Source organism: Apiospora phragmitis (genome assembly GCF_038363925.1).
Source record: "Apiospora phragmitis strain CBS 135458 chromosome Unknown utg000007l:1.0-2108841.0:1.0-2111359.0, whole genome shotgun sequence".
NCBI lineage: Eukaryota > Fungi > Ascomycota > Sordariomycetes > Amphisphaeriales > Apiosporaceae > Apiospora > Apiospora phragmitis.
Window position 1 is genome coordinate 257,244 of NW_027117405.1, and position 25,070 is coordinate 282,313.

General features: G+C 53.0%; 7 protein-coding genes across 7 annotated transcripts; 6 read left to right on the forward strand and 1 right to left on the reverse strand.

Moving 5' to 3' along the window:
* Nucleotides 1-2,750: 2,750 nt before the first annotated feature.
* On the forward strand, nt 2,751-3,818 carry PG994_007059 (uncharacterized protein; the record flags this gene model as incomplete). The annotated part of the gene is made up of 2 exons (XM_066858468.1): nt 2,751-3,272; nt 3,342-3,818. The coding sequence occupies 2 exons, from the start codon at nt 2,751-2,753 to the stop codon at nt 3,816-3,818; spliced, it is 999 nt and encodes a 332-aa protein (XP_066715410.1).
* A 2,364-nt stretch (nt 3,819-6,182) lies between these two features.
* PG994_007060 (nf-x1 finger and helicase domain containing protein) lies at nt 6,183-10,776 on the forward strand (the record flags this gene model as incomplete). Its single annotated transcript, XM_066858469.1, has 3 exons — nt 6,183-8,304; nt 8,337-8,813; nt 8,891-10,776. 3 exons carry the CDS (start codon nt 6,183-6,185, stop codon nt 10,774-10,776), a joined length of 4,485 nt encoding a protein of 1,494 aa, XP_066715411.1.
* A 1,040-nt stretch (nt 10,777-11,816) lies between these two features.
* On the forward strand, nt 11,817-12,571 carry PG994_007061 (glutathione S-transferase; the record flags this gene model as incomplete). The annotated part of the gene is made up of 3 exons (XM_066858470.1): nt 11,817-11,870; nt 12,012-12,044; nt 12,074-12,571. 3 exons carry the CDS (start codon nt 11,817-11,819, stop codon nt 12,569-12,571), a joined length of 585 nt encoding a protein of 194 aa, XP_066715412.1.
* Nucleotides 12,572-14,327: 1,756 nt separating this feature from the next.
* Nucleotides 14,328-16,057, forward strand: PG994_007062 (cytochrome P450; the record flags this gene model as incomplete). Its single annotated transcript, XM_066858471.1, has 5 exons — nt 14,328-14,503; nt 14,588-14,739; nt 14,850-15,091; nt 15,183-15,454; nt 15,565-16,057. The coding sequence occupies 5 exons, from the start codon at nt 14,328-14,330 to the stop codon at nt 16,055-16,057; spliced, it is 1,335 nt and encodes a 444-aa protein (XP_066715413.1).
* Nucleotides 16,058-16,834: 777 nt separating this feature from the next.
* PG994_007063 (S-adenosyl-L-methionine-dependent methyltransferase) lies at nt 16,835-17,512 on the forward strand (the record flags this gene model as incomplete). The annotated part of the gene is made up of 3 exons (XM_066858472.1): nt 16,835-17,017; nt 17,085-17,208; nt 17,331-17,512. 3 exons carry the CDS (start codon nt 16,835-16,837, stop codon nt 17,510-17,512), a joined length of 489 nt encoding a protein of 162 aa, XP_066715414.1.
* A 192-nt stretch (nt 17,513-17,704) lies between these two features.
* Nucleotides 17,705-18,598, forward strand: PG994_007064 (uncharacterized protein; the record flags this gene model as incomplete). The annotated part of the gene is made up of 3 exons (XM_066858473.1): nt 17,705-17,900; nt 17,991-18,333; nt 18,421-18,598. 3 exons carry the CDS (start codon nt 17,705-17,707, stop codon nt 18,596-18,598), a joined length of 717 nt encoding a protein of 238 aa, XP_066715415.1.
* Nucleotides 18,599-22,598: 4,000 nt separating this feature from the next.
* PG994_007065 (protoheme IX farnesyltransferase) lies at nt 22,599-24,166 on the reverse strand (the record flags this gene model as incomplete). Its single annotated transcript, XM_066858474.1, has 2 exons — nt 22,599-23,709; nt 23,769-24,166. 2 exons carry the CDS (start codon nt 24,164-24,166, stop codon nt 22,599-22,601), a joined length of 1,509 nt encoding a protein of 502 aa, XP_066715416.1.
* Nucleotides 24,167-25,070: the final 904 nt, after the last annotated feature.

The window sequence follows — 25,070 nt, forward strand, 5'->3', positions numbered from 1 at the left end:
AATTCTGGATGAGGTTCTCGAGCGGATACAAGGCCCTTGAGGTCAGCGCCGAAGTGAATGATGGGTGGGTCTTTTCTTCTCCTTCGTTGTAGATGGCAGGCCATCTCAGCTGATTTTACATAAGAGTGAAAGAAACTCGGAATAACGACGGGATGACAAGGACTCCGGGCCAAATCTACGTTGGTGATTGCCAGGGCGCCAAATCCCGCTGGTCCAGGATACCTCTGAGAGGTACGAACACACCTAGGTCAAGAAGAAAGGCGCAGGCCGACGGATCGGATGCAAGCCCATCATCAGTCTGCGGTTCCGGCGCGGTAGCTCGTCTGTCACTTCCCAAGGATGGGCTGTTTCGTGCGCGGCTGATGAAACGGGGCGAACAGCGCACTCAGGCACTCTCCGAGGTGGATCTAGATCTTAGTTGAGGAAAGCAATCCGTGCAGACGAAGAAATGTCAATTGAGCGATGCACGCCTATCGATTTTCTGGCGGGCGGTTGCAACAAGCGTTAATGAGGAGCTGAATACCGATTTAGTAATTGCAGGCGCGCATGGTGAAACATGAAATTGGGTAGTGCATGCATGGCAAATAAGGTTCGGTGCCGTTATGCTGGTGATGGTGAGATGGATGGCAAGATGGCAAGATGGCAGATGAACCGGTGATGAACTGTTCGGCTTCAAGGGGTGGATCCTACCCGCAAATAATGGGGGCAGAAAAGAGGGAGGAGGGGTTCGCGCGCGATCGGAAAGCAGCGCAACGGTTCTCGCTCAAGCGCTGCTGATCTTCAACTGTCTTTCTGCTTTCTGTCCTTCAGCGGCGCCTATCCGTCCTTCGTTTCGCCAGAAGCTGGAGTTGGGCAAAATACCTACGAGCATGTCTATTTCTAGCACCGTTAAAGTATTTGATCCAACAAGCAGAGATACTGCCAACTTCAAACAAAGTCCATTTGATGTTCCAACGCAGCGACTGGCAAATGTCTCTCCCTCTGACGAATAGAGATTGGACCAATGCCCCTTCTACGTTTTCTTTTCTCACGTGACGAGCAGCGCTGGTGGACGGTGAGTTTGCTCCATGATGACATTAATGGCGGACACCTCTGTCGCTTTTCATCAAATGTCCCTTTGCCCATTAATATCCCCAGATCGACTGTGATTCTAACCCTAAGCGGCATGGTATTAAAGTCGTGGTTGCCTCAATGAGCGAACAGCCCGGTGTTGGTGCTGTTTTTCTTGCGATTTAGACGCGCGCCTCCAAGCAGAGCCACTTCTTAATTTGGACTCAGTCCTGTGCCCAGCCAATCCGACGCCGGCTTTCCCGCCCGCCCGTCTTCAATTGTTTCTTTTCCCTTGTAACCTCGATCTTTTAACACACCAGACTCCGAAGTAAGGGGCAGAGAGACGGACAGAGCAGAAATGGGGGCTTCTGGGGCCAAAGGAATCAAGCGCCAGTAGCCCCTCCGTTGTTTTTTTCTGCTGCTACCCGAGACCTTCTCATCATGGAGGAGGATTCTTTGCTGGGGATCTCGACTCAAGCTTCTGGGGGCCACCACAAGAGAGACATTCCAGACCGAGAGGGAGAGCTCCTCCTACCTACCTACCTGCCTCAGCATTGTTCATTGCACTCCATCAAATGGACATGATCTGATTTTGTTGGCACTTCGGTCGCCAGTGTGACGCCTGCGCCATATTGCTTGCTGCCAACGCACAGCACACCTTCTTCCAAGTCGAGTGGTTAGGTCCTCGCAATCGCACGTGGACGGGAAAGCTTCACTACAAGGTAGCGAACTGCCCGTCTAAGCCATCCTTGTATGCCATCCTGAAGAATGAGGTTGTTGCCGTTGGGGAATTTCCTTTTTACCAATTCCAAGCGTGTGGCTCTTGTCTGGTGGCCCGATGGAGATTAGCTTCATCCTGTGCCCTCCTCCCGCATTGCATACACACGCTCTACACCCACCTCCGTCCCACTTTGCCATGATCGTCAAGGCTGGCGGCTACTGATACCAACTGCAGTCTGGTACTATTTTTGATCAGCATCATGCTGTACACAGCTTCGCTCGGTTCATATTTCTCTCTCTCCACCCCCTGGGCCTTTTAGGTTCTGATTCTGTAGCCGCCCTCGATGCCATGCCGGGCCATCTTTCCTAACCGCCCAACACCAGACAGCCGCTACCCCAGCGACGCGCTCAACCAATATCAACCCTCTCTGAGCTGCCTATCCGCTCATTCAGACACAGTCTCTCCGTTTCAGCATCTTTCCTGCAGTCCATGACTAGAGTCTTGCCTTCATCGAGCCTGGTAGCTCTGTTTCAGATCCACCGCCCCGAACCTGTCTGCAGCATCCAAACCAACGAGTTTCACTGCGCTACTGGCTGTCATTGTGCGAACAGCTTCACGTATAAAGAGTCGCGTCCACTTTGTGACCCGTCCCGCTTGGTCGCCTTCCCCTCCTGGACCTCTTTCGCTACAGCATCAACGACCCGGTTCCTTTCGTATCGTTTCTCTCTGTCTCATCTTATAGTTCCTTGCCATTTTCCTTGCCCCGTTCGTTTCATCTCCTGGCTTCATTCGTTTGATACGATTTGTCCTCGGTGATTCCGTCTTCTTTCCCATCTGTGGCAACCTCCCAGCTTGGCGCCAGACCGGACACACGCACACACACACGCACACATTGCCCAGCTGTCGCTAATTGTAATACACTTGCTGGAGCTGAAACATATTACTACTCCTCCCTTATATCCACCATACGTTCTTCACCATGCCGAAACACACTCGCTCCTCCAGCGCGGCCCATAATCCCTACGCGCATGCCATGCCCGTGTCGCTTGCTCCCTCCCAGCCCCTGGATATTGGATATAATGGCCGTCAGCAGCAGATGTCGCTCAACACGGCCTTCTACCAAGCAATTCCATCGAACGTAACAGCCCAGACTGCCATGGCTTCCCAGGCATACGATGCGTACGCAACCGCAGCAGCCATGCCCCAGACGATACCCCACAGAGCGTCCTCGGGAGCTTGGTCGCCCCAAGACGACAAGAACCTCATTGCCGCCCGGCAACAGGGCCTCAACTGGAACCAGATCCAGACCAACTACTTCCCCAACAAAACGTCGAATGCTTGCCGGAAACGGCACGAACGGTTGATGGAGCGCAAGGGAGCCGACGACTGGGACGCACGCAAGCTGGAGAGGATTGCCAAGGAGTACATGAGCATGCGCAAAGAGATCTGGCAACCGTTAGCGCAACGTGTCGGTGAGAAGTGGAACGTGGTTGAAGCCAAGGTCAGTTCCCGTCTCGTTCCCCCATGCGAGGGAAGCAACCAGTTCTCCATGCTGACTATCCGGATCTAGTGCATGAACAATGGTTTGAAGAACATTCAGAACGCGGCACGGGCCGGGGCTCGGCGGGAGCGCGTGGAGGAGGCTGGCCAAGGATATTCCCACGGGTATGACGACGACAGCGGCATCTCGGGCATTGGATTAACCCCAATAGATGACCTCGACGCCTCGTACAGTAGTCCCGAGACTACCAGCTCGAGCTCGCTCTCGGGCGGGTCCTACACCGGCGGCATGCCCATGCAGCTCGGCCACCAAGCGTACAACCAGCACTACACCACCAACGCCGGCGGCCTCTCGTCGGGCTACAGCTCGTCCGTTTCGTCCACCACGGCGCAGGCATATGGGCAAATGTCTGGCCAATCGCATCATCACTCCTCGGGAGGATCCCCGTATCTCGGCCACGGGCAGAGACTCCCCAGCGTGGACATGGGAATCGATGCCATCATCAATCGGCCAGGCGGTCACGGGGGTCCCCCTTCCAGCATATAAACGGTGTTTTCAATGGCGTTTTGGTCTTTTCTTTTCGTCCACTCTTTTTCCTTTCCTGGGTTGTTGGCGTACACGGTTTCTGTGTTTGGCACGTGCTCTTTCGGTGCGCCGCAGAGCTTGATGACGATCCTTTCCCTCTCTCTCTGTCTCCCTCATGACACACAGCATTGCATCACGTCTTCCTTCCCGGGTTCAGTGAGCACAGGCGTTCTCGGCGTTCTATAAAATCGGTGTCGGTGTTTTGTTTTATTACTTGGGAATTTGGGTCGGTGGCGACCTTGCTGTTGGAGAAGAGAAGGAAGACGTTGGGGATACTTTCATTTCTGTTCTACCTGGGCGCCATTTCGAAATGCCCCGACACTATTCGGCATAGCGATGCCGCCACAACCCCCCTAATGACTGCACTTCTGCAATCGAGTTGGCCTATTGTTTTTGTTTTCTGCTTGATGATGACGGATATACTGTAGTGTATTTGGCTTATATAGAAAAGATACCTTGGGACGTTGGGGGAGGATAAGAAGAAGAAGATGGTTGATGTATGTTTACGAAGAAGGGTTGAGCAAGAAGACAGACAGGGGAGACCAAAGTCGCCTTGCGATGGATGCAACGGCAAAGACAACACTCATTAATCACAATGGAACAAAGTTGTCAACTCGAACCTGATCTAATGATCATCACTTGTCTGCTATATTTTTCGCATCCGTTTTCTAACCTGAGTAGATGGAAGTGATTGGATTGAAGTGCAGCCTCGTTTTGCTGCCAGCGGGCGATTGATTGCATTGCATTCTGAAAGGTGGTAGGAAGAAGATGGCCAAGAAATACCACTGGGGGTTCCCTCTTTTGGCTGTTCCCTAGGGCACCGCCACCCCCACAACAACGCCGCACAAAAACTTCCCTCCATCACAATTAATGCTTGGTGTACTCGCCAAAGTACACGAGCAAGGAATGCATCTACACCATATACAAGATTAATCAATCCCCGTCAATAGAAGATTCTCGCATTTTTCTGGTCATTTCAACGATGTCTCTCAAAAACAATAGGTGGAACTCCCGCAGTTTTGCCATCCAGTAGGCCTTCCGCGGCACCTCCCACCCCTATAACTTTCCCATGATGTAGACTGCAGCCACGAGTTCGACAGCTGGAGGACAATACCTTCTTTTTCCTCTAAAGAGAACACAGAAGTAGCTACAATCAGTAAGATTAAATGAGGTGTATATGAGGTAGAAATATATTCAATTGATTAATTACATCTGGTGCAAAGTGTCTGCCTTAGGTAATACCTGTGTTGTTGATCCGCCATCTTCCTTCCCTTTCACATCCACCTCACCATATCTTTGCCAGCCAATCTTCCAGGTCAACAACAACAGTGACACTACAGCTCTGGAACGGAGAAGCTACGTCCGCTGTCCAATACTGCGAAGGTTCTGAATCTCATCAATCTTACTTCCTACACCTGTCACTGTTAGGTGAGGCTGTTGTGAGGTTACCTCATGGATTCTTTTGGCAGGCACCTACCCACCTCTACCAGTATTTACCAACCCTGATCCTTCCATCATCGACCTCACTTACCTTCCTTCCAACAAGCACATTCTTTTTCTCTCACTCTCTCAATCTCAATATTTTGATCTCTCTACTTCCTGGTGGATTTGAAGTGTCCTGTTTCCCTCTGGACCATAAACACCGGCATACGCTCTCAAATATTTCCAACCCCCATCGTTCATACCCACCCTCTTCCTGCCGCCTTCAAGCAGGTTGTACTTCAGCTGTTCAAGTTTTCGTCGTCGTCGATATTATTGACCGAACTTGACGTGTGGTTTCTACTTGTACCATACCTTCCTTTCCCCAATACACACAACCGATACCATTGTAGCGTGTCACTCTTCCAACCCAATACCATCATTCTTCCGACTTGATGACATCCATTTGACATCAGCAACTTCACCATGAACAACGGAAGATCCTTTCAAGTCTCGAAGCAGCACAAGGAGCCTTGCCCCAGATATACAAGCACCGGCGAGTGCTTGTTTGGGGAAGCCTGCAGGTTCTCACACGACGGTCCCTCTGTTGCTCCTAGTCCCCAGAGACGGCAACAGCAGCAGCCATTAGCACGAGTTGATACCAATTTTTCGAGCCGGCAACAGCCAGCAACACGAAGAAATGCTCCCAATCCTCAGAGTCAGCAGCGATCAGCACAGGGCAATTCCAATCCCCAGATGCAACAGCAGCCGGCAACACGGTTTGGTACCAGCTTCCAAAACGGGCATACATCGACACAAAGCAATACCAATCCCCACAGCTGGCGGCAGCCAACAACTCCTGGCAATACTGGCTTCCAAAGCCCGCGCTCACCAGCACAAGGTAACATGGATTCCCAGAGCGGGCAGCAGTCAGCGACACAAGGCAATACCGGCTTCCAGAACCGGCAATCATTCACACAGGGCAGCAACAGCTTCCGTAACCATCATGATGTGCGTAATCAAGACGATCTGAGAGAATGGAAGCATACTCTCCGACAAGCTGCGTCGAACCGCACAGCGCGTGTTCGCTTCTTTGAGATGGCCATTAAACTTGTTGATGGGGAGGTTGGCACGTCTCAGGAAATGTTCAAAACCCTGGCACAGGATGATGGATTGCAAATCATTCGCGCACTTATTGATCAATCTCTACCTCAGGCGTCGTCCAGCCAAGACAGAGCGACTTTATGGGTTGCTGAGGTCGAGCCTTTGCTGCGTGTCATTACACACCAGCGTGTGATGGGTTCGGCTGTGCTCGAACAAGAAGTCTTCGCCATCTACAATTTCCTAAGTGGAATCGGAGGACGGAGAATGAAGACACTCTATGAATTCATCATAGAGTTCATGCGTTCCATGCCGGCAGAGAAGCCACATGCCACGCAGGCCGTTCCTGATCGCATTTCCATCCTCGAGCTGAGTCTCTGCGTTTTGTCTATAATGCTCGACTCCAACTCCACCAACGTTGTCCGCCAAGATTTCTCTGCAATCGTGAGTCAATTGGAGCCCTTGCTGGATGATGCAGCTAGCAACCAAGGTCAGAGTCATTATCTGGAACTTCAAGCGCGGCAATGGTTGAATTACATCAAACGCCGTCTTGGAGTTGGTGAGTCATTGCCAGTCTGTAACCCGCAAAGCCGTCCTGTTGAACCAATTACCCAATTTGTTCTCCCCAAAAATCTTCCTGGTCAGCTTTCTTCTACCGGGCCTCGGCATGATAACGACCACACGGATATTGAGGATATCAGCATTTTGCCCACTCCCGATGAGATCATGTGTGCCAAGGATGAATACCTGCCTACCAATAGGCCCGCCTCGTTTCATCGTCCTGGCATCATTGGGCGACTCGATCGCGAGTTTCGTCTTCTTCGCGAAGACACGGTAGGACAACTCCGGGATGTTGTACGTGCACAATTAGAGAAGATGCACAATACCCAGACCACCGAGTTTAGGAATCAGAGAGTGAGATCCTTCACTTATATTGGAGCGGAGCCCATGCAGGTCGACTTACATCGGTCCCGAGGCCTTGATATTCTAGTTCGCTTCACACAACCCGCGAAAGGTTCTGGTAGCATCGGCCGAGAGGAATGGTGGACGCACTCCAAGCGTTTGCTGCCGGGCGGTCTCGTGTGCGTCATTTGCAACGATGGATCAACCCTTTTCTGCGTGGTTAGCGACGCGACTGTGTATCGTTCAGGCAAAGCATCACATTCGGATGACGCGGCCACTGTCTCGCCCAAGAGAGAATCTCTTGCGGACCGAGCCGATTATGCATACGTGCATCTTCTTTTGGCAGATACCAAACAGTGCAACGTACTCGAAGCGTTGGGGTGGTTTCAGACGATCGGGCCCCGCCAGGAAAGATGTCTTGTAGAATTCCCAGGTGTGCTGCTTCCGTCTTTCCAGCATACACTTGAGGCCCTACAGCAGATGAGCAAAGCCCCGAAGGTGCCTTTTATCGATTTGATCGCCCCGGATCAGCAACAATCCGGCTTCATTGATGTACCTCCTCCTCAATACTCCACCAAACCTGACTTCGTTTTCGACTTGAGCATTCTGACAGATGGTACTTCTTTGGAATGCGGGCCCAATGATCCTCTCGACCCTGCATTACTAAGTCGGCATTCGACACTTGACCCTACTCAATCTGCGGCCCTTCTGGGCAGCCTGTCAAAGAGCTTGGCTCTTATCCAAGGACCTCCTGGCACAGGCAAGAGCTATACTGGCGAGAAGTTAGTTCAAGTTCTGCTTCACAATAAACAGCGCGCAAAGCTGGGTCCCATATTGTGCGTCTGTTACACCAATCACGCCCTGGATCAGCTACTGGAGCATCTAGTTGATGAAGGTGTTGAGCAAGTCATTCGAATTGGTTCAAGGTCCAAGTCTTCACGTCTGGAGAGCTTGAATCTTCGAACGATTTCCAAAAACGCTGATCGCACAAGATCAGAGAGCCGCTCGTTGAGGAGTCTCTACAGTGACCTAGACTCTCATGTGGCAACCATTCAGGAGTGCCTCAATCGACTTGGAACATGCCTTACAAAAGAGTCGATCAATTCCTATCTATAGCCGAGACGAATCCCCGATACCAGGTTGAGCTATCTGATGTTGGCGTAGATGACGAGGGTTTTCGGGCTGTTCATCATCATCCACAACAGAGGATGGAGCAGTGGCTGCGTGGTGGCACTGTCAACAGCGCTACTTCACGTGAGGCCCCCGAGCTGCTAGATGCCGACCTCTGGACTATGACGCACGAGGAACGCCAAAAGCTTTTCTGCCATTGGGCCCATGAGCTGCGTGGCCCTATCATCGATGAACTTCAGGAGGTATACCAGTTGTGGGAGTCTGACATAGGTGAGCGCAACCGCGTTGCACGTGAAGTTGACCTACGTTGTCTTTCAGAGGCCAATATCGTGGGTGTCACGACGACTGGTCTCGCGAAGAATTCGGATTTGCTGCGAAGGTTGCCGTGCAAGGTGTTACTCTGTAAGTCTATGTCTGGGCTCAATGCCTGGGCCAGTGACTTGTTTTGGTTCTCTGCATATCACTAACCCATACTCCAGGCGAAGAAGCAGGCGAAGTGCTCGAAGCTCACAACCTCACCGCGCTGCTCCCCTCCGTCCAGCATGCGATCTTGATTGGGGACAACTTGCAGCTTAAGCCGCAAATTCAGAATTTCGAGCTAAACAGCACGAACCCTCGGGGAGCGCAGTACTCACTTGATGTATCCATGTTCGAGCGTCTCGTATCCCCACCGCACGATGACGAGCAAAAGCTGCCGTACAGTACCCTCCAGACCCAAAGACGAATGCACCCATCGATTTCGGAACTGGTTCGGAGCACTTTATATCCCGACCTCGAGGATGGAGGCCCGGTGGCCGAATACCCAGAGGTGTGCGGGATGAAGAAGCGCCTGTTTTGGTTCAACCACACAGCGCTCGAAGACCAAGCACTTCAATTTGATCCCAATTCTACATCCCATGTCAACTCTTTTGAGATTGAGATGACAGTTGCACTTGTCCAGCATCTGGTCCGCCAAGGAATCTACGGAACAGATGACATCGCGGTAATCACACCTTATCTTGGCCAGTTGCTTCGTCTTCGCCAAAGAATGAAGAACCTGGTTGAAATATCGCTTGGTGATCAGGACGTAGAAGAGCTCAAGTCTCTCGACGTGGACGATGGTGAACTGCCAAATGATACTAGTGTCCAGCCTCCCACAGCCACCAAGACATCTCTGCTGAAGAGTGTGCGTCTTGCAACGGTTGACAATTTCCAGGGTGAGGAGGCCAAGGTGGTGGTCATATCCTTGGTCAGAAGCAATGAGCAGAAAAAGTGCGGCTTCTTGAGCACATCGAACAGAATCAACGTTCTTCTTTCGAGAGCGAAGCACGGCATGTACATTATAGGCAACTCGGAGACCTACGGCAATGTTGGCATGTGGGCACGGGTTATCGACATTCTCGGCACCAATGGGAACATTGGAAACCAACTGGAGCTTGAATGCCCTCGCCATCCCGGATCCTCTTTACTAGTGTCAGAGGCGGACCATTTCCTACAACATTCACCTGAGGGTGGCTGCAATCGTGCTTGTGATCGGTGCCTACCTTGTGGTCATGCTTGCATGTACCGTTGTCACTCGGACATGCTTCACAACGCCGCGAAATGTTTGGACCGTTGCCCCCGTCCTCTTGATGGCTGTAGTCATCCATGCCCCCGGGCTTGTGGAGATAAATGCCCATCTGACTGCAAAGTGCCATTGAAAGGTCTTGAGCTCAAGCTCAGCTGTGGCCATGTTGTGGGCTCAGCAGCCTGCTGGAAGGCACAGCACCCCGAGAACATCGATTGCCAAGTCGAGGTCAAGAAGACCGTACCAGGTTGCGAGCACATTGTTACGGTGGAGTGCTGCGTTGATATCACCACTGCAATGTACAGATGCCCGGCCACTTGCGGTGCGGTGCAGCCTTGTGGGCATCGTTGCATGAGTCAATGTTACAGATGTACCACGAAGGTGCGGGGACGTGTGATGGCACAGAGGCATGGCTTCTGTTCAGAACCCTGCCATCGCCAGCACTCGACATGCCGCCATTCTTGCCAGGAGAACTGTCACGGGGACGCGAGTTGCCCTCCATGTTCAGCCCCGTGCGAAGTCAAATGCAGCCACTCTGTTTGCAGCAAGAAGTGCCACGAGCCATGTGAGCCTTGTGTCGAGCAGAAATGTGTGTCGAGATTTGGTCAGTGGTACCCCTGCGTCAACAAACATCTCTTCACGGTAGGAGAGAGCAGCATGCAGATCAATGAGGCCAAATGCCCGCAGTGTGGTGCGGCCGCAGATGGGGTCGAGCATGAGCCGGCTGAAGAAGTCAGATATGCTGACGAGCTTAAAGAGATGGCTCGAAGGGTAGCTGAAATGCAAACTGAATGCGAGGATTTGTTGACATTTGACTAAGTACGCAAGAGACATGAGGAGATGCACCTTGACGTCGATGGCAATGACTGTCAACTTGGATGGGGATTTGGTAGCAACTGTACGATAAAAATGAGCTTGCTGATGATATTCTGTGACACAAGGTCAGAGACACATGGCAGCATAATACTTGTACTATAGACGAATGAAATCGAGCTTGTATGGCATCGCGTCTGGGTTGACCAAGGGGTGATAGGTGAATAAGAATGAGGCTCTTACATTGGTGTGTTCCCCAGCCAGTCGGGCAATGACTAGTTAGCTTCATTACCAAACACCGGAATAGGCTCCCTGCATAATGCCGTCAGGTTCTGCGGGCTTGCCACGTTTCCTGGTTTCCTGGATAGGCGGTGTAGACATGCAGGACTTATGCATAGTGGGGGTTCAAGGCGAAAGAGAGCAGGCCTAGCTTATAGCGCTTGCAAGATAGGGCATAGCTATTGCAACATGCCAGCCAGCATGTGCTGCATGATGCCAAGTAGCGAGACGAAGTTGCGGAAGCCAAGCCGGTCGCTCATCGAAGTCGATTCAGATGCGGCAGGCGGCATCATGTTTTAGCCTTAGGCGATGCAGATTCCATCAAAGCCACGCAAGCCGCAGAACCGTCTCGAATCGTTCAACCTGGAGCCCGCCGCTAGCAGGCAGACCGTCTCGAGTCCGGGAGGGTCGGGATCCACAAATGAACCCCTCCATTATGTATGCGCTTTCTATAGCCTTCCCTCATGCTGACTAAAGTACCACCCTTGAAAGCTGACAGGGACAGGGGAAACTTGGACACGGTCGCTATCCCATCGGCATCCTGAGGTAATAAGGGTCCTGGCGCAACACTATTTGTGGGGAGGAGGGATCCGTGAGACGGAAAGGCCCCCAAGTGGTATATAGCGCCCGCTTCCCTTCCCTTCCCCGAGTAGTTCGTTTGTAAAATAGGTCATTCACACCACTTTTGACGCTCCCCTCTCATCATCAACTCTTTCGACTCTCACGACTAGAATACCACCACGCATTAAACGAATACATCATCCAAAATGGCTCCCTTCGGCAAGATCTACTCTTACCCTGGCAACTTCCGTGTGCAGCGCGTACGTTATATCCTCTCTATCCTCCACACTATCGCCGCCGCTTTGTCTGACGTCACATGACTTAATTTGTCATCGATGGCGATGACGGTGACAATTTGATGAAACCAATGAAGCTAACATGAGGCTTTTTGGACAATGTAGGCGCAGGTGGTTGCCGGCATCAACGGCCTCGAGGTCGAGGTCCCCCCGACTTCCAGATGGAGTCGACCAAGACGCCCGACTTCCTGGCCAAGTTCCCGATGGGCAAGATCCCGGCCTTCGAGGGCGCCGACGGCTTCTACATCGCCGAGGGCGCCGCCATTGCCATGTACCTGGCCGGCAGCGGCCCCAAGGCGCAGCAGCTGCTGGGCGCGCCGACGGAGCTGCAGAAGCGCGCCCGCATCACCGAGTGGATCTGCTTCGCCGAGACAGAGCTGAACCCGCAGGTGCTGCCGGCGTTCGTCATGTGCGTGCTCAAGTACATGCCGTACAGCGAGCAGGCGTACAACAACGCGGCCAACAACCTGGAGCGCGCGTTGAAGCGTGTGGACAAGGCCGTTGACGGAGGAAACAAGAAGTTCTTGGTGGGCGACGAGTTGACGATGGCGGATATTATGGTCGCCGGCCCGTTGTTCTTCGGACAGGGGTTCTTGATCGACCAGAAGATGCGCGAGGCTGCGCCGGGTGCTATAGTATCTCGACAACCTGGCGGCTATGCCTGAGTTCAAGGGTGTGTTTGGCGAGATCAAGAAGTGCGAGACTCGGGTCGGTGCTCCTTGAGCGGAGAGAGACAGATAAAGACAAATAAAATGGTGGGATGGAGAGACTATGACGCAGGGGAAATCAACAGGACACTACCTGCTTAACGAAATCATGAAGAATTGCGAGTGAGCAGTGGTAGAAAAAGAGAGAAGCCAGTCGCGGCTGCGCCATAGTCGAGAATCCAAAAAGAAGTTAAATCCATGTCTCAAGCACCTCGTACTGAATTATGTGTGGTATACCAGCCTCTGCGCAACCCCCCTTTACATGGTGATACGATGATGCATCCATCAACGATTGGCCCGTCGTGTTTTCGAAGGAGTACCGTTCCATCGGTACGCTGCTTTCCTATTGCCTGCCACGTGCGACTGTAGGAACGACCCCTGATCGCCATGTTTCCAGTATACGTTTGCCTACGATGCAACACCCGGCGACGATCGGAAGTTCTCGAGTTCCCAAATGAGAATGGATTACGGGCGTATAATTTCTTATTCTGCATTTTTATTTTACCTCGTCCCGATATCATAAGGGCGCGCCTTCTGATCAAGCCAGGGGTTGCGACCATCACCGGCAGCTGCATCGGTGATTATAAAGCAGATGGTTTGGCAACACAACGCGACTGTCTCGTAATAATCAATCAATTGTAGAGGTTTCTATGCGGGCGTGTGCTCTCTCCTTGCTTCTGTTGTGCGCCTGCGAAGCTTGTCATACTGCTGCATCGCTGAGGGGGAGCCAGGGATCCAAAGGGGCCAACCAGAGACCGCGTATACGAACTACCATTGGGCCGGGTCTCAAACGACACTTGCAGAGGATTGACACCTCTAAGCGACAGGTAGCTGAGACAGCAATTGCCGTCCGCTGTTCCGATAGGGGTACAAGGGAGGGGTCCCGCAGATCCACCTCGGCGGATTGCTTACTATTTTGCATCAGATCGCTTACCCGCCAAGACCTAGAGACGCACCTTTTCATATAATATGATGCCAAGGCGACTCACTTAGCCGCATGCCGAAAATATATAAAATATGTGCCGAGCCGAATGGTTGCCCCTTCCTCCAATCTCTGGATTTGTAATTGAGTGTTTGTTTGCCTGTCTGTTTTCTTGGAGGAAGACTTCTGTAATTAATACAGCACTTACCAAGAAGACGACGAGATCTTCTGGTCCAAAACCGTCATCATGTCAGCGACAAATCTCCTCGTTTCGGCCGCCCTCCTCGGCATCGTCGTCTGGGCCGCGACGAAGCTCTTCTCCGAGTCCCGGCGTCCGGCGCCGTCATCGCGCCCTTTGCCGCCGGGTCCGGAAGGGGAAGCCCATCATCGGCAACCTCGGAGACATGCCGGCTGCGGGGGCTCGGGAATGGGAGCATTGGGCCAAGCACAAGGAGCTGTTCGGTAATTATAAACTTGATCGAGCGAGCCACGAGAGGAAAACAATACTAACCCGATTAATCCCGTTGCGCAGGTCCGGTTAGTTCAGTCACTGCCTTCGGCACGACCATTGTCATCTTGAGCACCCTGGAGGGGGCCAGGGAGCTGCTGGAACATCGGTCCAACATCTACTCGGGTCGGGCTCGGATGGAGTTTGGCGGCGAAATGTGAATTCACCACCCCATCCCATCTTGGGGACTCTTTCTTTTGTCTTTCTTCTTCTTCATCATCATCTTCTTCTTCCGGGCGTTATTAATACGTTTGTTTGTTTTCAATAGGTGCGGCTGGAAGAACATGCTCGCCTTGCGGCCCGCCGGCAGCGCCATGCGGGCCACCCGCAAGTTCCTGCACGGCGCCGTCGGGACCAAGGCCTCGCTCATCAGCTACGCCGAGCTGCAGGAGACCGAGGTGCGCCGCTTCTTGCTGCGCGTGCTCGAGCGGCCCGAGGCGTTGCGGGACCATATCCGGACGTAAGTTTTATTTCTCCTTCTTCTCTCTCGGTTTGGGCCTCAACAACTCGTTTACTGACTATATGCAACTTGCAAACCGGACAGAGAGGCCGGTGCCATCATCCTCAAAGTGGCCTACGGCTACGAGATCGAGCCTCACAAGGAAGATCCGCTCGTCCGAATTGCAGACGATGCGATGGATCAGTTCTCCAAGGCCATGATCCCCGGTGCATGGCTTGTAGACATGGTGCCAATTTGTAAGCTCCATGCTTGCTACTACAACGGAAGACGGTGTTTCTCTTCTTTAGCAAATTCCCCCCTCAGAGAGAGGATATGGCCGGATATGACTAACATGTGGGGGTTTCAGTATGCCATTTTCCGGACTGGCTGCCCGGCATGTCGTTCAAGCAGACGGCCCGGGAGTGGAAGGCGACGCTGATCGACATGGTCGAGCGCCCGAACGGCCTGGTCCGCAAGCAGGTGGCCGAGGGGCGCAACAAGACGTCGATCCTGGCCCAGGCGTACGAGAAGTCGCCCGACATGAGCGCCGAGGAGGAGCACATTGTGAAGTACGCGTCGGGCGCGCTATATGCCGGCGGCGCCGATACGGTAAGCCTACTTCTAAACTAAGTCCCCATCGTCATTGGAACGAAGGTCCACGAAGCCCTATTTGGCTAATAGTGATAATAATAATGAACAGAGCGTCAGTACCATGTCGACCTTCTTCCTCGTCATGTCCCTCTTCCCGGAGGCCCAGCGCGCGGCGCAGGCCGAGATCGACCACGTCCTCGGACCCGGCCGGCTGCCGACGCTGGCGGACCGCGAGCGGCTGCCCTACGTCGGCGCCGTCATGAGCGAGGCCCTGCGCTTCCACCCCATCGCGCCCATGGGGCTGCCGCACCAGAGCACGGCCGAGGACGTGTACGAGGGGTACCGGATCCCTAAGGGGGCCATCGTCATGGCTAGTCCGTGGTAAGTCTTATTCCTATACCGATTTCACTTCATGCTCATACAATGCACAACTACTACTGGTCTCATTTGACAAAGAAGGAAACCAAGCTAATCCACAAACGCGCGCACAGGCTCTACACCCGCGACGAGTCCGTCTACCCCGACCCCGAAGCCTTCAAACCGGAGCGGTTCCTCGGGCCCGACCCGGCGCCGCACCCGGACTTCGTCTTCGGGTTCGGGCGGCGCGTGTGCCCCGGCAAGCTGCTGGCGGAGCAGTCGGTGTGGCTGACGGTGGCGCACTCGCTCGCCGTCTTTGACATTTCTGGCTCTGGCGGCAGTCCCGAGTCGAAAGCCAGCGGCAGCATGTTCGTGGGCGGCATGGTGAGCCACCCGGCGCCGTACGAGGCGACGATCCGGCCGCGGACCCCCGGGCACGAGGCCCTGATCCGGGAGGTGGAGCGGACGCATCCGTGGGGGAGAGCGATGCGAAGGAGTTGGAGGGTATCCAGGTCTGAGCGAGCGGTCTTATGTCACGCATTTACTTTCTGTTATGAAAAGGGGCAACCAATCAAAGCGAAACTGGTCGGGTGTCTACCAAGCATGGCATCATGTAATAAGAGCTAATATATGCCTAAGTCAATGTGGTATCGAATTCGTAGAGTTAAGCTGATTAACTTTTGCGGTGGTCTGTTTCACTTGTGTTACTAGGTGACCCATTGGCAGCACTCACCAGCTTCGCTGCTCTGTATGCATTTATACTTCTTTGAAGCAAAGTATCTACGAGGTAGTAATTGCACTTCCAGTAATGGTGTTACCATCCAGTTACCCATTTGCCATCCGGTTATCCCATTGCCATCCGTTCTTCCGGACTGCTCCAGACCGTGTGGAATAACCAAAGGTAGGGGTAATGGTTTTCGCTGTCGTGACCATGCTTTGTGCTCAGAGGGCCCCCAATCAGATGACAGCCTTTGTAGTACTCCTGCAGCTAGAAATTGGAGATCGTCAGCACACATGCAGGATTATTCCAAATTCATACACTCATCAGAGGATCTGATAGAGGCGATGAATCATACCCCGCACCCTGTACGCCTGCGGCGCAATATATGCGATACACTTGATTGCAGCTTGGCTTGCTCCTACTGGTCAACAGTTGAATCTGTTCGATGCATGATAAGCATTCTGAGTCAGCAATGTGCATTTGAAAATTGTATAAGTCCGACAACGGTATAAGTTGAGAAATGGGCGTAGAACGTGACCATGTGGTAACATACGTCACTGTTCAGCCCAAATTCCCGAGCTGGCACGAGTTAAGTATATATCTTCAGGCCTGGATCTACTACTTCCTGTGACTACTTTACTTTACAATTAATATCGGCCCGGGCAAGACCAGAAACAACGACCATGAGTACAGTCGGGCAACTAGGCGAGCGGATCGCAAGCCTGGCAAAGAAGGTCGAGGAGCAGAAGCTAAACGATGCGTCCTCCGCTGATAGGCAGACCACCCTCGAGCTGGCAGAAGCTTCGAGGGAACTCGAACAGCTCGTTCTTGGCCCAAGACAGACGTTGGGATTGATGGCATTCTCTGTTAGTGAATTATGCTATGTTTTAGCCCCCTATACAGGCTGAATAACTAAATATTCATGATTTTTAGGTCCAGGATGCCGCCAGCTTGGGTGTCATTGTCACCTTCGACATCCCCAAACTTGTTCCGTCAGAGGGATCGATGAGTTTCGCCGAAATATCATCTCAGTGTGGTCTTGATGAGGATAGACTAAGTAAGTAGCCAGTCAAAAACCGACCAACACCTCTTTATTGCAGCTTTCTCCAGGTTGGAATCCATGATAGAACGTCTTTATTCTAACACAAGGGCTGGACTCCCCCCTCCCTCTCCAATCAGCACGCATTCTCCGCTTTGCCATGATCAACCTCCTCTTCCGCGAGCAGCCCGCGGGCCACGTCCGCCACACGCCCCTCTCGGCGCACCTCGCGCAGTCCCCCACCTTCTGCGACTTCCTGCGCACCATAGCGGCCGTCTTTAACCCGGCCACCGCCAGCCTGCCCGCCGCGCTGAGCCGGTAAGCGACGTTCGGGGGTCTATTCTTCCCTTTTCCAGTCGTTATCCCTCGTTATCCCAGTGTCTCAGGATGGGGGGATGTAAATCCGCCATATATTGGAAGAGTTCCCTTTATTCCCGCCCTCAGACATCTCATTTGTTCCAAAAAGAGCAACATTAACGCCGAGAGAGTCGATAGATACCCGGCAACGCGCGCCATGACCGAGTCAGCTCACGGCGTCGCCCGCCACACGGCCCTGCCGTTCTACGACTGGCTCGATCGCGAGGACAACACGCCGCTGCGCGCCTGCTTGGGCAGGGGGGATGGAGGGCATCAGCCGCGGGGGCCAGCGCTTGCAGGATACGGACCTGCGGGCGTACCCCTGGGGGACACTACCGGAGGCGGTGGTGGTGGTGGATATGGGCGGTTCTGGTGAGTTTTTCCACATGGAAGCTGGGTGCTGAGGGTACCGGGGATCTGACTGACATTGTTATATGATATAGGTGGACACTTTGCCCGAGATCTCGCCGAAGTCTATCCGGCGTTCTCGGTGATCGTCCAAGACCTCCCTCGGGTCATTCGCCAGACGGTCGAAGACCAGAAGAACTCGCCCGGCTCAGGATCCATAACGTACCAGGCACACAACTTCTTCGCCGAGCAGCCCGTTAAGAACGCCGACGTGTATTTCATGCGCCACATCTTCCACAACCACCCCGACGCGGAGTGCGTCAAGATTCTCGAGGCGTTGCTACCGGCGCTCAAGCAAGGGGCACGGGTTCTTGTGAGCGAGTACATCGTGCCGCCGCCGGCGGAGTTGACGGGTGGGTTGGGTTCGAAGCCAATGCGGTAAGTAGAACATACGTTCCCATTGGTATGTCTCTCGTGGAAGATATTAGATTTGCTAATGATTGAGCTTTTCTTATTCATTATTAGACAGATGGACCTGTTAACCATGGCGCTGTTCAATGCCAAGGAACGGACCAAAGATGAGTATTCGAGACTCTTCCAGCAGGCAAGCCCGGCACTGGTTTTCCAGGACATCCATCAAGTCCCTGATGACCCGAGAAGCTGTATTTTTGAAGCAGTGTATCAGGGTGCCAATGACATTTAAGGGGTAAGGGAGGAATAACAGTGCTGGAATTCAATTGGTTCGAAAGTACTAGTCTACATTTTTTTTACTATTGGCGTTCACATTTAACGAATCACGAAATTGGCCCTCGTAGAATAATAGCCAATCAGCCACCAGTCAGGAATTATTTATCTTGCCCACACCAGCACACAGCAATGTTACGCTGATACATCCTCAGGCCTAGAAGTACGCAACATAAGATTAAGATCGTTGATCAACCCAGTCAATCTAAACACAACGACATTCACCTCGCTCGGTCGAACCAAGTGCGCAGAGCAGCGCATTCGCACAAAACTGCTTAGCCACAATGCACAACTCCAGGCCCATCCGAGACGAAGCACACAACAACAGTGCAGACACAGATTATATATACCACATCTGCAAGTTGGAGAAGCAGGACCATATCACAACCCCTGACGATCCAGACTTGGAAGGATTCGAGCTTTCACCCGGAGGCGAGCTGGGTGATTTTTTTTTTTCCCAAAACTTTTAATATATTTTATCTATAAACATTCGGCGTTTACTGTGTGTAATACAGTAAGCTCGCAAAGTGGTCTGAGCTCACTAGTAAACATGTCTCCCCAGTACTGCAATATAACTCTCCATGGGAGCCTAAGGGGGCAGAGGCTGTGAGTCTGATCCAACGAGTGGACCAGTCTAATTGCATTGAGCCATTGCACCTCGGTTATCTCGACTCTTACATGTTTCCGTTGGGTCGGCGAGTCTTTGCTTAGCTGTAAGGCGGTCGTCGCAACGACGGCTTGTGCTTCTCGCACAACAACGGTGAGTGAAAAGAGAAATGCCACACACAAGGATACTTCAAATCGTCCGTTTTCCCAAGTTCGAGCAAATGGTCTTTTGTCCTTCACCGCGCAAACTCAGCAAATCAAGGGTTATTACCCTTGTCCACAAAGAACATTGACATCCAGTCACCCGGGGAACAGATGAGGACGCGCAAACATTTCTGCAGATCTGGGTAATGGGTACTGAACCACCCAATGCTCGCTTCATCGACTGCACGGAGACGGCTGTAGCATTACCCAGCTCCCACGCTCAGTCCATCCTAATCAACTCTTGGGGGGCCCTCCCCTCTTCCTCTGGCCACATTTTTTGATGTGGCAGACATGGACAGCACGCCTTTCGTCGGCAAGACCGCAAATACAGCTAAAGACCCGCCCGGCAGCTCCCTCACAATGCTTCTCTTCAAGGTGCTTGAGGTGCTTGTCCCTCTGGTCCTTGTAGCCACAGCAGCAGGTGTACACCAGCTTTAGGTGAAGTTTCTCAATATGACGTCTGAAATCCCTTTCAGTTGTACATTTTTAGTGATCAGCTCTCCCACAGAACCAACGGAAGTCAGGCCCGGTGGGAAGATGGCTACTCATGATATGCTGGAGCAGTTCGGGACAGTCACAAGATGAACCGCAGTGGTCACATTCGATATTCGTTCGCTGGGGACTCGGAAAAGATAATGGCGTCAGTGAAGCTGATGGGTTTATTGCTGTATCGTTCGGGTCTGGAAACGAATGAGGAGTCTGATGTTCGTACGAGGATGAGGTGTTGGTCGGAAAAGGTTGTTCAGGTGGATTGGCTACAGGACTTGGGAGCCCTTCAGGCCTCAATGGCTCATGCTCGTGATTTTCATCGGCAGAGGAACGGTTTCTCGCGACTGACCCCTGATAGACTGGGAGTTGCTGAAGAAGCTCCCCTGACCCAGCACACACATTCGCAGTCTCGACCAATCCCTCGTCGCAGTAATCAGTTTGCACGGACGCATCGTGGCATTGGAGGTACCAGTCGAAGTCACTCTGGAAGCCAGACTCATCTTGTTCTATGCGGTGATCATTGGGGGCACTTGAGATGGTACCAGTGCCGAGATGAGCCTCGGCACAAGCTCCTCATCAAGTGTGTTTCAAGAAAGGACGTATCGCTACGCGACATTATAGAATGCTATTCGCAAGGAGCTGGAAGCGTGCAGGCTTGACAATCTTCGTCGTACAGCAAAACCTGCCTGATACGGACGGGCGCGCGACGGCGACAACCAAAGCTAAGAAGGAGAAGAAGAAGGAGAAGGGGAAGAGAAACGTCTGCCGCGCCAACCGCTGAATAAAAGGGCCGTTGGATCAGGCTGTGAGCGTCATTGGGCATTTTGCCAAGGTAATCTTGGGACAAGGGCGCTTTTTTCCATTGGCTGTCACCCGCGCTCAAGGGTACTCCATGCAAGATGTTCACTTGTGACACTGTCCCGCCCCCAATCCCTGAAGGCCAATTTCCTGATTGGCTATATCGTGCATAAATGCCAAAGCCGGAGGAGGATGACATTGCTGGTCGTTGATCGTGGTACGGAGGTGCCCCTGACCAAAGAGAATTTTGGCCCTCGCCGTAGCAGATAAGCAGGGCGTAGATATGCAGGCACCCGAATGACGCTTGCCATCAAGCCATTATCTAGCCTTGCCGCAGGGCCAACTTTAATGATTGAGTTGTCTCGCAATATTCGAAGTTGCTGACAAATACCGATCCAGTTCTACCAGACCTTCGTCCATACAGAAAATTGGCCCCTTTATAGTTGGAATAGTACGGGCTTCGAAAGGCACCCATAAGGGCAATTAATCTTCCGCAATTTACTAGATAATTTCAACCTAGGGCATATAGGTACGATAGAGAGTGTATAGAGAAATCTACAGAAAGCTCAACCTGAAGCCAGTGAGTATGCTCATGTGTATACTAATCCAAACAAAGCTGCCCTGGTAATGAGCACATGATTCGTTCTGCAATTGCCCATCGCTGTCGACAAATAGTCTCTACTTGCCCCTAAACCGCCGAAACGTTGCCCCTTCACCTCTCCTATGCTACGTCCTTGATCTACCAAGCCTCCACGTATAGTCTCTAAGGCTATTATATAGAAGATGGGCTGTAACTCGAACGATGACTCCCGGTACAAGGGTGGGCATTCTGCCGCAGAAACCAAGCCGTCAAAGGCAGAAAAGAAAAAGTGAGCTGGTAAGCATATCTAAACAGCTCTCCTTCGATGTAGCAGAGAGAGAGAGAGTTCGACATGAAGCTAACGATTCACTCCAGAATCAGGGGTTATGATGGCGCGATGACTATTAGAAGGGAAGCGAGACGAGCCATGAAACACCGTCAGCCGAGACGCGAGTACACAGCCCGAGGGTAAGAAAGCAGATGGTGCCGCGAGAAAGGGTTGATATCGATCGGTGCGTCATATGTTGCTGCCCTTCAATTCAACAGCGGGAGGGGGCAGTTGGAAGTCGATTGAGTTATCTTTGTGAGATTTGCCGGTACAATCACTGCCATGCAGTCAGAATTCGTCTACTGAGATAAATCAATACTGGGATAGAGTTGATGGAGCAAGGTGAACACAAGTAAAGAACGCCAGCATGTAGTCAACACTCCTTTCCACCACATCACACCATAATTCTTTCAATTTATACCAGTCTCTGTCTGAATAGGGGAAACTCATATTTTATTCGTTCTGACTACTGCCGTCACCCCAACATGCAAATCATAGTTGTCTTTATGCTTTTATGCGCCCCGAATTTAGCTAGAACAGTTTGGTTTACAGTTTCAAATCAAAGCCGATGGCTAGTAGGCAGACCTCAGACAGTGTTCATGGGAGTGTAGCAAAGATTGCAAGGCTGCTAGGCTCCTCAGGGCTCTAATCACTTGTTTTGCCGGTGTCTCTATGTGAAGTACTAGTAAAGCAAGTCCCAGTCATATGCGTGTACGTGACCATATGTAGTGATGAAAGATTTGGCAATATGATAGTTGGCAGGCATGGGGATAGCTGGTAACTTGGTGAATGATATACACGAACAGGATGATATGGCTACAATCGTATTTACAAGCCCCTATTGTCGCGGGTAGGGGCAGGATAGCGGCCCCTTAAGCTACACGCATGCTTTCATTGAGCACGCCGATGATGATATACAAGCCCCTATAAAGATGAGCAAGACCCAGTTTTCTTCTACCTCCTCTCCCGTGGTAATGATACAATGGGCGCCCCTTTTACATCTGCCTCATCCTCCTCCCAGTCCTCCTCGTCCTCCAGTTCCGGCTCGCCGAAGATGGCCCGCCAGATACGGCCCCACATGCCCTTCTTCTGCCCCAGCCCCAGCATGATGACAACAGGCAAATGCCACACGCTCGCCCAAAACAAACCCTTGGCGCTGCCCTGGAACCCGTCGCACCGCCAGAAGCGGACGGCCTCGCGCGTCAGCCAGACGTTGACCGGCAGGCTCGTGGCCGCGAAGCTCCACTCGGTCACGCCCACGGCGCAGAGGCCGAAGCAGATGGGGAAAAAGGCGAGGCTGTACCGCAGCGCCACCCGCCCGTTGCGCGCCGGGTTGATCCACGAGAGCATCTGGTGGCCCGCGGCCTTGTACTCCTCCCGGATCGACCACGACAGGGCCATGAAGTGCGGGAACTGCCACGCGAACAGCAGGGCGGCCATGAGCCAGCCGCCGATGGCGTCCCGCGTGAGGAGCAGCTCCTGGAAAGAGCCCGTGCCCGTCGCAGATTCGCCCGCCGCCGCGGCCCAGCCCATGAGCGGGGGGATTCCTCCGACAATGGCGCCGACCCATGTGTTGAGCCAGTGCATGCGCTTCATGGGCGTGTAAACTCCAGCATATAATACGATGTTGGCCGCGCCAAGAAAGGAGACGGTCGGATTGACACCGAACAGTAATGCGCCGACGCCCGTGGCGCCTGCAAGGACGGCGAACATAATGGCCTTGCGCTGGGACAGTAGGCCGCGGACGAGGGTCGGTTGCGCGTGCGCGACATTTTGGAGTCGGTGTCGGGCTCGTAGATCATGTTGAGGGCGTTGGCCGAGGCCGAGCACAGGGCGGTGCCCGTCGTCAGGAAGGCGAGGGTCAGCGGCGACAGGGACGGGGTGTCGAGGCCGATCGAGGGCGAGAGGAAGTCGGGAACGGGGTAGAGGGCGTAGGAGGACATGGCGGTCAGCACCACGAGGACCGACAGGCGCGGTTTCGAGAGCGAGAGGTAGAGGGAGAGCTGGCGGCGGAAGGAGTTGGCCGATTGCTTGCTTGCCGACGTGGTCAGGGCCGATGACGCATCTTCAGCGGGCAGCGAGCCGTCTGAGGATGCTGAGGATGGTGGGGTCGAAGAAGCAGACCCAGGTGCAGATGTCGCGGCAGCGGCAGCATTGCGCTTGGCGGCTTGCCTTCGCCGATGTGGTAGGTCCTGATTTTGATTTACGTGGGAGGAGGTGGCGGCGGCGTGTGAAGAAGAACTTATGGTGGTGGTACGACTCGGGCCCCCGTCGTCCGCCACGGTCGAGGCCGACGCCCTTGTGGAAGCGGGCAGGAAGCCATTGGCCAGAAAGTAGCCAGTCTTCAGGCGCGAGGATCGCGGGGCTACGGCATTGCGCGGGCCGAATGTTTGACTAAAGGGTCGCGACGAAAGCTTCCGGGTGCTGCCATCTTTGGCAATGTTCAGGCGGCGGCTGCAACTCCAACAGATATTCTCCAAGGCGCTCAGACGGATCGCGTTACCGGCAGACCGTAGGGTCATGTTGGCCAGCAGCACATGTCGCCCGCAGCTGCTACCGGTTGGTCTTGTCTCGTGTCTCGTATTGGTCTGTCGGGCACGTCGAGGGACAGGAAGCGACAGCGAGGTTCGAGAAGTGGTGCCTTCGGGTTGTCATGGGCCTCAGATGCCAAATTTAGCACTGTACTTTCCCCAATTCTCAATTGCATGGCCCAGCGGCAGGATCACAAAAATTAGTGACGTCGGAAGCCTGATTGTTCCGCCCGAATCTGCAATTGGGCTGCGCGCATTGTAAATTCATCCCTGCTTGTGAACTTCCCCAGGTCCATGTACAGTGGGCCCAAGCCGCAACACGAAAGACTCCGGTTTTCAACATCTTCACTTCCTCCTCTCAAACGCACTTATTATATATATTGGCTTGAAGCTCCGCTTACGCATCCGTCTCTGTTCTATCACCTCGGGCCATGGCTGATAAGAACTCATTCCTCTGGGGGGAAAATTAAGGGTCGCCCTCTGGAAAAACTTGTTACGTGATGGGCATTTCTTTGGCTCTTTGACGAGTTCGGGCCAGGCATGCCACACGCAATCAAGGCGCTCGCGCGAGCCTATGGAAAATTCTACCTGATTCGTTGCGTTACACTTTTTCGAAGTCAAGCCTCTATGAGTGCATTTCAACGGCGAATTCGGCTACCATGCTTCTGCCATTTGTTGCTCTAACGCGACCTACCCTGGTGCGCGGCTAATTCTATTTTTGGTAACTTAGTCGTATACGAACCGTTGCTTCTCTAAAGAATACATACTTGCACAGCCCCAAACTGCTAGTCGGTCAATCTCATGGCTAATAACTAATAGTTCCACGCGCCTTGAGTATCAGCAGGACGAAGAGGGATACAGGCAAACGCATTCCTTTACATCTGCGGTTGGACGA